Source organism: Myotis davidii, unplaced genomic scaffold, assembly GCF_000327345.1.
Source record: "Myotis davidii unplaced genomic scaffold, ASM32734v1 scaffold609, whole genome shotgun sequence".
In the NCBI taxonomy this organism is placed as follows: Eukaryota; Metazoa; Chordata; class Mammalia; order Chiroptera; family Vespertilionidae; genus Myotis; species Myotis davidii.
The window spans coordinates 48083-58920 of record NW_006300164.1 but is presented as its reverse complement, the minus strand read 5'-3'; the positions used below and the strand labels follow the sequence as shown (position 1 = coordinate 58920).

The window sequence follows — 10838 nt, the reverse complement described above, 5'->3', positions numbered from 1 at the left end:
TGTACCTGGTGAACAGGGTGGTCCCAAGGGTAGAGCCTGGCCAGGGGCAACAGGGATGGGGCGTGTCCTGGCTCCGGCTCCTGCAGGGACGCTGAGGGCAGAGAGAAAGCAGCAGGGCTGGGCCTCGGAGGGGCTCCGGGGCTGCTCCTACAGGACGGCCCGAGAGGTGGGATGTCGGCAGCACCGTGATGCCCCCATACACACAGCTGCCCACCAACCATGAGGCCAAAGGAATCGCTGTCACTTTGCCTGACATGAAGTTCTGGTGTGCAAACCCACTGACCCTGCAGAAACCCAGACCCAGGTAGAGGGGCTTGAGGTGCCTGGGCCCAGCCGCTCCATTCCACAGACGGGGAGAAGGAGGCCCAGAGAGAAAGAATGGCCCTTTTGAAATACAGCACCAGCAGGTGGGGTGACAGCAGAGCCCACACTCCCGGCTGAGGCAGGTCTGGCCACTGACGCCGTGGGCCGCCTTCGGTGCTGGGTGTGATGGAAAACGGACCCTGTGCTCCTAGAAGGTCATACGAGGACCCGGCCTCTGCCAGGAGAGGGCCAAGGGGATTGGAGTGTGGATTTAATGTCCCACTGAGAAAAGACTTAACAAGTAAACAAAAAAGTATGCATGCGGATGCATGCAGACACACGTTCCCAGACACGTTTACATGTTCACACACACATATGAAAGAACGTTTTCCAGACACATCAGGCAACACTGCACGCTCATCCCTGAGAGACAAAAAGCCAGGCAGGTGAGACCTCTGGTTGTCACAGCCACCTGCCCAAGAGGCTCTTGCTGCAGCACGGGGAGGGAAACTGAGGCAGAGCCCTGGACACCTGGGAGAGGAGTAGAGCTGCGAGTCTGGAGAGACTGATGCAGCCAGACCTGGTGGGCTGAGGGTCTGGGAGGAGAGAGGCCTGGAGGCTGTTGCCTGTCCCCTCGTCTCGAAGCCATTGCTGGTGCCCGCGGGAAACCCTGGTGCCGGGAATGAAGCACCAGAGCACCAGACGCTGAGGAGCATGTCCGTCCCCACCTGCCAGGTGCAGAACCCACGATTCTGGGTCAGAGCACACAGAGGCTAAAAGACATGGTCCCCAGCGAACAGCACCCCCGAAATGGTAAAGGAGGTCCTTCAAGCAGCAGGAACCTGATGCCAGAGAGGAAGTCAGCTCTATAGCGAGGGACAGAGAGACATGGATAACGGTGCCCACAGAGCCCGCCTGCTGGCTTCTGCCAGTCACACCAAGCCCCATGGGTATGGAGCTTGCGGCCACGAGCAGGAGCAGTGGTGCCCTGGCCCAATCGTGGTTCTGGCATCAGATGAACTAAGGTTTAAATCCTGGCTCCATCCTTCCTGTGTGGCCTCAGGCAAGTCACTCCATCTCTCTGGGCCTCTCCAGTGTGTGCCTGACTCCGTTTCCCCTCGGGTCCACGCAGGGAGCGTGGGCAAGCACGTGGAGAGTGGCTGGTTGTGAGGACTCTCACCTGCATAGGCTGACTGGCCGGCCGGCCTCTCCTGTCCTTCCTCGGGGCCCCGGGAGGGCGCAGCAGTATCTCTGCCCAGGGATGGCTGGGACCTGCCAGGTGAGGAGGCGCTGGGGACTCCCTCCAGCAGCACCAGTACCTCGCCTGTCCAAGACCCCCCACCTCACCTTCCACATTGGGCGGGCGCCACCATCCCGGCCTTGGACGCACCTGGATCTGGCCGTCACAGCGCTCCAGGAGGTCTTCGGATCCGAGCCCGCCCACAGCCGCAGCCCCTCCAGCTCTGGTGCTGCTCCTGGCCTGGTCTGGGTCTTGCGCTTCTCCATCCGCCTCTGTGAGGACAGGTGTGTGTGGAGGATTAAGGACAACCTCACAGCCAATGGGCCTGGCCAGGTGCCTGGAAGGGGGCTGGATGGGGGAAGGGTGGCAGGTTTCCAGCAGACACAGTCAGGTGGGGGATGGGCCTCCCAGAGTGTTGGAGGTGGACAGCCAGGGTGGCTTTGGAAGGCTCCTGGGGAACGGCAGTCACCCAACAGGTGTGATGCCAGAAGCAGGAAGAGGGGCAGAGAGAAAGGGAAATGGGCCAGGTGTGTGTGTGCTTGTAGGTCTGAGAGCATGTGCGTGAGTGCATGCACGTGCACACAGACACATGTACACACAGACACGTGCACACAGAGACACGTGCACACAGACACATGTACACACAGACACGTGCACACAGACACACGCACACAGACACATGTACACACAGATACGTGTACATGCAGACACATGTACACACAGACACGTGTACACAGAGACACGTGCACACAGACACATGCACACACAGACACGTGTACACACAGACACGCGCACACAGACACATGTACACACAGACACATGTGCACACAGACACATGTACACAGAGACACGTGCACACAGACACGTACACACAGACACATGTACACACAGACACGTACACACAGACATGTGCACACACAGACACATGTACACACAGACACATGTACACACAGACACGTGCACACAGACACGTGCACACAGACACCCCTGCTGCTCTCCTGGGAATGCCTCCCTTAATGTCTGCATAAGAACATCCACCAACAGTCCCCAGACACGGAGAAGAGTCACTTCTGAGAAGGCTCGTCCCGTCTGACCAGATCATGACATCACCTTCCTGGTCCTCACCCTGGTCCTCACCCTGCGGCCCTGGGGGTGCTCTCTGCACCACCTCGACCACCAGCGCTGCCTGTCTGTGGGGCTGAACGTGCAGGCTCAGAGGGGCAGGGCCAGGCTCACCGCCAGCCGGTGTTTGGAGAGCAGCTCGTCCAGGGCCTTCTGGGTCTCCCAGACCTCCAGTTCCGCCCGCTGCCGCAGAAGGGCCAGGGCCTGCTCCTGCTTCTGCTGGTCCAGCTGCAGGGAGGGCCCAGCCTCAGGTCGCTGGCCCCAGCCTGCGGCCCCCCTCCCCCGGCCCCTGCTCTTTGGCGAGAGGACAGGGGGTGCCACCTCTGAGAACAGGAGGGGCCCCCAAAGGACCCCAGTCTTGGCAGGGATCCTTCCCCAGGTCCCCGTGCCCTGGATGTCCTGGGCCAGTCTGTCGGCCTCTCCTTCCTCCCTCCCAGCCTCGCCCCGAAGGCTGCTGCTCTGAGTCCTGCAGTTCCCGCTCCAGGGCCTCTTCTGCTCAGCTTTTGGGGGCAAAGGCTGCACCCCGCTCACTTCAAACAGAAAAGGCCTAAAGGGACACAGCAGGGGTGGGACACACCTTCAGTGCCTGGAGAAAGCTCAGGGACTTCTGCTGGAGGTCTGAGAAGTGCCCCGCACGTGGCCCGCCGGGCTCCTGCTGACCTGCAAGCACAGGGGGCACAGCTGAGCGCCTGGGCCTCCTCGTCCAGCTCAGCATCCGGCTCAGCCTCTCGCTCCGATCTGCAGGGAAGAGAGTCCAGTCCCTTCCCCCCACGTCCAGGGAGGGTGGGAGAGGCCGCAGCCAGAGGAGGGGACAAACGCTGCTGCCTCCCCACGATGGCCAGGGGCTCGTTGGCCTGACCCAGCCATGTTCTCCCACCCTCACTCCCAGCCACAACCCTGCAGAGGGGACAGGCACGGTGCCACCAGGCAGGCCTCACTTGTCATGGGTTTGCGGGTGACCTTCTGCCTGTGGGGGAGGGGTAATGCAGGCTCAGCCGTGGTGGCTGCTGTCACAGTGCAGGGTGGCCATGGCCGGGCGCTGTGACCGCACCGGTCCCCAGGTCGGGTCACTGGGCTTCCTCTGGAGCATGAGCATGGAAACTGCCGCCTCCCCTGGGTGAGGGAGTCCCCGAGGCAGTGGAGGCTGCTCTTTCCTCGGTGGCTTCCGGGTCCAGCCCCGGCCCTGCCTGCCCCTACTCCCCCCAGCCCTGCCGACCCGGCCCCTGGGGGCAGCCTGTGTGCTGCTTCCTCCCCCAGCCCTGTCTCCTGTCCTGGGTCCTGGGGAGAGCTGGCAGGGGCTACGGAGGACTCGGCTTCCCGTGGGGCTTGCACCCTGGTCTGAGGACGGCAGAGCCTTCCTGGGACTCTCCATCGAGCTCCTCAGTCGTCGCTGGCGCCTGTGCCGAGAGGAAAGCATCCTTGCCCATTCTCTCCTTCCCTGACGGAGCGGCTCTGCTCTCCTCGGTTAGAGCAAGTGGTCGGAGAGCTGTGAACGAGAGCTGATCTGGTTCCGGGTGTTTCCCACGGCAGCTGAGAAACTGAGGCACCAGCCTGGACTGGAAGCCAGGGCTCGGGCCACCTGGCGTGCATGGAGCACGTGGGGCGGTGCTCGGGGCGCCCCCCCTACTCTGTGTGAACCGGTCTCCTTGGCAACGAAGACACTTTCAGGAACTGGCTTGGTGTGTCCTGAGCCAAAGTCCCTCGAGAGGAGAATCCCTGCTCTGCTGTGTCCCCCTGAGCGGCTGAGAGAGAGGAGGTGCCGGTCCCTCACCCTGGCTGCTGCCCAGGCTCCGCGGGCTCCTCAGGCCCTGGCCCTGCAGCCCGAGGAGGGGAGTTCCTGGTCACGTCTGGTCCCCAGGGAGCTCGGGGCTGTGACCTGGGAGAAAGCAAGCTCTCCCTGGCCTGGCCTGGCCCTGGGTGGCCAAGCAGACGGCAGCCCCTGAGACTTTCAGAGTCACCCCAATGAGCAGAGGATGATCCTGCCTCGCCCCCAAGTCCTCTGGAGACGATCGGTGAGGAGCCGCCCTAAAGCCCCTGGAAGCGAGGATCCAGTGAGAGGTTTAGTAAGTGCCGTCAGGGTCGCTGGTTAGGATGGTGACGGTGACGAGGACGACGGTGATGGGAGTCGGCCCCCAACCAGTGCAGCTGACGCCGTTCCTGTCTGTGTGGAGAGCCCTGTGTTTGAAGCCAGGGCTGTGCTGTCCCTCATGGCGGCCATGGCTGCAGCCACCGTGCTGCTCCGTGTGCAAAATTCTTTAATGGCTAGAGAGCCACAGGTGGCTGGTGGCTGCCCTATTGGAGCGCCCACTATTTAGACCATTTCCCTCATTCCAGAAAGTTCTGTTGATGTCGTTAGAAAGTAAGTTCCGTTGGGCAGCGCTGGGCGAGGCCTGTGAGTCCAGAAGGTTCTGTTGGATGGCGCTGCTTCCATTGGTAAAAACGGGAGCTGGCCAACTTGAAGCTGGGTCTGAACCCCGCTCTGCCACGGGTTGGTGGGAGATGAGCCATGCAGACAGGCGCACAAGCAGGAGTTTGATGCCCACAGAGCAGGCGATGGCGGGTGAGTGACCCACCAAGTGTTATCTGGGAGGCTCCCTGGAGGAGGGTGTCTGACGGGAGCCCAGTGCAGGCCTCTGGATTGTGTTCACTGCTGGTTCTGGCTACCTGAGCCCTGCCCTCAGCCACTCAGGCAGGAGCCACCCTGACTTCAAATGACTCCTGGGCTGCCTGTGGCCCCAGGATAGAGACTCTGCTAGAGAATTCTAGGAGAGATGGGTAAGACCACGGCCCAACCTGATCCCACCTCTGGAGAGGCAGGGCAGGGAGCGGTGCTGGTTGTTCTAGAAGCCCTGGCACCTGGCTGCCTAGGGTCAGCCTGTGGACGCTGCCAGGCCCCGGCGACAGCTCAGCCCCGACAGACCTCAGAGGCCTAGGAGGTTGTTTTCAGGTAGGTGGGCAGCTCTGCCCTGTCCTTTCCCTGGAAGGCCCAGTAGGTGTGGGTGGGGCCCTGAGGCCCCCGTGGGCTAGGGAGGGGCAGCCTTTACCCAGGTCCCTCCTTCCTCGGGAGGTCTGCGACCCACCCTCTGTGGGCACCTGTGGAGGGGCAGCTCTACAGAAAGGGCTGGCCACACCCACTCTGCCTGTCCTTGCCCTGGCATCCACGCCACCCACGGAATATTCCTTCAGGGAATGAGTCAGTGCGAAGGCTCGCACCTTCCAGACCTGATTTGCGGTCCACGGTTCAGGTGTTTTGTCCTTTCAGTGACCGACGGCCCTCCCTGTGGGGTGTTGGGAGGCCCCTCTCTGCTCCTGGCTCTGGTCTCACACCCTCACCAGGCGGCACTGCCCACCCAGACACCACCCCACATCCCGCCCCCACCACGTGTGGCTGAGACAAGTACAGGGAGGCGGGGGCTGGGGTGCACGGGCTGCCTGTCCTTTGAAGCCAGTATCAGTCACAATAGAGCACAGAGGCCGCTGGGTCCCAAAAGCCTCCAAACACTTTAATACTGAAACATGGATGCTCTTCACTTAGAAAAGGGTCTCTACACGCACAGGACCTCGCCGGAGTGGCAGGCCGTGGAGGGGGTCCCCGAAGGACCTCTCCGGCCACCCAACCAGCCAGCCCAGGGCCTGTCCGGAGGCTCGCCCTTACCGCAGCTCTGCAGGGCCCAGGGAGTGACCAAGCCTGCCCCTCTGGCCGACGGCATCTCCTCCAGCCACAGGGAGCCACAGGTGGGGTCTGGCGGGGCTGGCACCTCGAGTGAGCTGGGGACACGCAAACACGCATGTGAGTAGGTGGGATAGGTAGGAGGCAGCTGGCAGGGATGGGCGGGTTGGGGGAGGGGTATCTGGGTTCCCGATGCCAGCAGAGCTCTGACTCATGCCGTGTCCAGGACAGGCCTGTGACCACAGGGCCAGGAGGGCGGAGCCTGTAGGTGCTGACACCCCCTGCTTGGTGGGGTCTCCTCTGAGAAGCAGTAACTAGGGCTCTGCTCTCAGCCCCAGGGGCCCAGCACCCCGCAGGAGTGCAGGCCTCTACGTCACCATGGGCCCTGGGCTGGGGTCCAAGTGCCCTTGGCCGCAGGCCACCGCTGCCTGGGTGCTGAGCCTGTGCCTCCATGAGGGACCTGTACTTCCTGGCACATGTCCACCAGGAAGTGGCTGAAGACGCCGGCTACACCCACCTGTGGCCATGGGGACAGGCGGGGCTTGGCCCTCTCCACCAGCCCTTGGGGCCCGGGGCACAGGTGTTTGTATGCACCTGTGGTGTGGCAGCTGCTGTCAGTGTGACTGTGCCCCGTCCCACCCATGGACGTGCAGGGGAGGTGACACGGAAGAGTGTTCCAGAAAGAGCGAGCAGCCCTGGGGCTGAGCCCAGACGCTGAGGAGGCAACGGATGGGCCCAGTGGCTGATTCCCGGGTGACCTGGGGCTGCTGGAGGGGCCACTCTGGGGGCGCAGGGCCATGAACGGGGTGCGGAGGGAGGGATAAGACATTGCAGGGTATTCTCCGGGCTCCCTCTCGCTCCCTCCTCCCCATTCTAAACTTAGGGTGCTGGCTCCCGAGAGGATCCCCCTGACGGTGGCAGGAAGGAGCCAGCCCCACAGAGGCTCAACTCCTGGGAGGCCCCGATGGCCAGCGGCTATGCAGCCAGGGCCTCCCTCACGCTCCAGGGCAGGGCAGCAGGCACTTCCCGTAGAGGAGTGAACAGCAATTCGCTCTGCGGGCCACACAGGCCCCATCTCTGTGGGGAGGACTCAGCCCTGCCCTTGGAGCATGAAAGCAGCCCTCTGATTGCCATGTGCCAATAAAACTTTATTTACAAGCACAGGAGTGGGCCGGGGGGCTGTGGCTTGCTGACCCCTGGGATAGACCCCTGGGATGGACACAGCATGAGTCTGAGAGCTCTGCTGGCCTCAGGAACCCGGACAGTGGTCCTCAAATTCAGTGTGCACCAGAGCCCCCGGAGGCCTTGCAAGAGCACCGCCCACTGCCTACCGCCAGCGGGTCAGATTCGAGAGGCCCGGTGTGTTAGAGAATGGGCTCCTGAGGCCAAGCCCTGGTCTGAATCTTGGCTTGCCCTCCCATGAGCCATGTGACCCGGGCAAATCCCTCTCTCTGAGCCTCCGTTTTCCCATCTGTAAAATGGGGGTGAAGACACCTCTCCTGGAGGTGCTAGACGGTGTGCAAGAAGTACAGGGGCTTGCGGGGCCTGGGCAGCCCCTTCCTTCCAGAGATGCCAGGTGGACAGGCCTCCCAAGGCCCAACCCAGTGTTCTCGCCACCGGCTGCCATGGCCGGCTGGTTGCCCCCACTGGCACCGTGGTCCCAGCTGGGAACGGAAAGGGGGAAGAGGTTGTCTCCTGTGACCCAGGGGCCCCAACGGTCCAGAAACTGGCCTCAGGGGAAGCGGTGACCTTCAGCCCTGGATGTGGGCAGCAGGAGAGGTGACCGGGGCCTGGCCATGGAAGCTGCAGCCTGGAGGCTGGCTTAGAGGGGACAGCTGGCACCAGTCCTGAGTGCCCTCGGGCTGCCAAGCCCTGGGCTGGGATCCCAGCTGCATGGGAGGTGGGGCAGGCATGGGCCACTGGGCAGACTAGTGGATGACTCACTTCTGCCTGTGGGACCTGGTCAGGGTGAGGGTGGGGGGGCACGTGCTCAGGTGGGAAGGCTCTGAGGCCGGGGACAAGCCCACGATCTTGCTGGCCGTCTGCCTCGACGTGCAGATGCAGGTGGCCTCCTTGGAGCCCCATACTGACCTCTCAGGATCCCCCGCCCCACCCCCTTCTGAAGGACGAGAGGGAGCAGGTGTGTGCTGGGAAGACAGCCGTCCAGACCAATGCTGCCCCTTCTGGTAGGAATTCCAATTCCACTGACCAGGCTGAGGCTGGGGTTGGGTAGGTAGGGAAGGGGGCAAGATAAGGCTCACCCCAAAGGACCAAACAGCCCCCCACTGGCGAAGCTAAGGGGGCTTTAGGAAGGCAGGGTGGGTGCGGATTCCTGGGGGTGACAGGCAGGGGAGGTGCACTAGCAGGGAATGTCCCCAGAGGGGACGGAGGGGGGGGAGGGGGGACGGGAGGGGAGTGAGGGGGGATGGGAGGGAGGGGTTGAGATGTTGGGGGAATTGCGCCCCCCATTTGAGGTGGATACATCCCACAATTGCCAGCTCTGAGACTGGCAGGGGGCATGCGACACTGCTCAAGGTCAATGACTTGAAGTACAGATCGAGGGTTTGCACTGGCCCCACCTGGGGTGCCCTGGGTCTCAGGACCCCGTCTCTCCAGAGACCTAACTGACTATCTGTATTCCCCACTCCACGCTGCCCCAACCACGGTCCTACCGGCCTCTTAGCTCTGTGTTAATAAGCTCTATACCCTTCGAGACCCCTAAAGGCAGACCCTGTGAGGGGTGGGGGCTGCTGGCATCTGTCCCATGGGCTCCTGGGGGGCTCTGGCTGATGCTGGGAAGAGGCAAAGCCAGCCCCCTGGAGGCCACCTGCTGGCCTGTCCTCTCTGGAGCGCCCCTTGCCCTCGGCTCTGACCTGTTACACATGGGATCCCGGAGGGCACGTGTTGCACACGGAGGGCACATGGTTGCACATGGTTGCACATGGGGAAGGGGAGGCTGGAGACCACTGCCCAGGGCACTTCAGTCTCAGGACAGAGGGTGAGGGGCGGGAGATGCCCAAGAACCTCCAGGCCATGCAGTGTGCCAGGAAGGAGGACAGGGCAGGGCTGGGGATCAGGAGGGCACTGCTGGCCCCTGAGAAGGATGTAGGGGGCCCGACCCACTTTGGCGTCAGGAAATGCTGGGTAGGTTTGGGGGGCGGGGCGATGGGCTAAAGGAATAGCTCTTGGAGCTGCACAGGGAGTCCTTGAGGGGGCTGAGCATGTGCCTGAACCCCAGACGATGAGAGGCCACAGTGCCCGGGAAGGTTACATTGGCAAGGAAGCAGCTGCCCCAAAGGTGCTCGGGCAGAGAGGGGGCGGCGGGAAGGACAACCCTCCTGGTGTGGGGGAGTTGGGGCTGAGAGGGCTGGGGGCACACAGAGCAGGGACCGGGCTACTGCAGGAGGATGGCCCAGGTTCAGGGGGTGATCCTGGGGTGAGGGTGGGGACTGCAAGAGGTCCCCAAAACTAGGCCCAGGCTGGACCGGCTGGATGGGAGGTGGGGAAGGCAGGGGCCCTCAGTACCCCAGCCTAGGCCAGTCTCTTCTGCTACTGGACCCAGGGTCCCCTATAAGGGACCTGCATGAAGTGGCCGCCAGAGAAGGCCGAGCCACTGCTGGAGGTGGAAGATACTAGAGGTGCAGGGACTGTGGCCGGTTGGTTGTGAGGACTCAGACATGGACGTGGAACCTGGATGCAGGGGCCCCTGCCTCAGTGTCCCCTGGACAGTCAGCCTGCCAATCATACCAGAGACACAGGAGTGTGGACGACAGTGTCCCCTGGGCCGGGAACCATGCAGGGAGCATGGGGGTGGTGCTGGTCCTCACTGCAGGCCCTGGGTCAGGCCACAGAGGTGGCAGGACCACTGCCCGGCCAGCCTCAGAGCTGCAGGTGTGTCAGGGGCTTGTGTGGCCGCCCTGCCAGGCCTTGGCCAGCGGGGGCCCTGCCCCGGGGGCGTGAGAGGCAGAGGCAGCCCATGGCTTACAGCACGGCCGGACTCGAGGCTGCTCATGGGCTTACCTCCCTGCCAAGGGGCCGAGGGCCTGGGCGGAAGCTGTGTCTCTCGCCAGCCTCCGGTCCAGCTTCAAACGTCCATCCTCCATGGATCCTTTGGAGACATGGGCACCAGGATGTCACTTTCCAGGTGTGGGCACCAGGGGAGGAGGGGAGCAAGGTCGGTGGGGAGCGAGGGAGGCGGGAATGAGGAAGGAGGGGGAGAGGGGAGAGGGGAGGGCACCCGCCCACGGCAGGCAGCAGCCTGTCTCCAGTGCCCCCTCCTCTTTCTGGCCTGGCTTTGGCTTAGGGAACAAGGCAGGGAGGTGACAGACACACAAGCCTCAAGACCAGGCCTCACCCCTCCTCCAGCCAGAGCCACTGCAACAGTGCAGCTGACGGGAAACTACGTGCCAATCCCATTGCCAGGACGTCACCTACACCACCTTCTCGGTGACAACAGCTGTGCTATTGTCAACATATCCCCACTTCGGGAGAAGAAACTGAGGG

General features: G+C 62.9%; 1 protein-coding gene across 1 annotated transcript in view; it reads right to left on the bottom strand.

Moving 5' to 3' along the window:
• CCDC187 (coiled-coil domain containing 187) overlaps positions 1 to 10838 on the bottom strand; it is a 26142-nt gene that overhangs the window by 1687 nt on the left and 13617 nt on the right. Inside the window, exons 9-14 of the mRNA XM_006776538.1 lie at positions 10356 to 10443; positions 6321 to 6433; positions 4437 to 4479; positions 3326 to 3403; positions 2780 to 3212; positions 1651 to 1815 (exon numbers count right to left, since the gene is read on the bottom strand). Of these exons, the coding sequence (XP_006776601.1) occupies positions 1651 to 1815; positions 2780 to 3212; positions 3326 to 3403; positions 4437 to 4479; positions 6321 to 6433; positions 10356 to 10443 (920 nt within the window). The remainder of the gene's footprint in view (positions 1 to 1650; positions 1816 to 2779; positions 3213 to 3325; positions 3404 to 4436; positions 4480 to 6320; positions 6434 to 10355; positions 10444 to 10838) is intronic.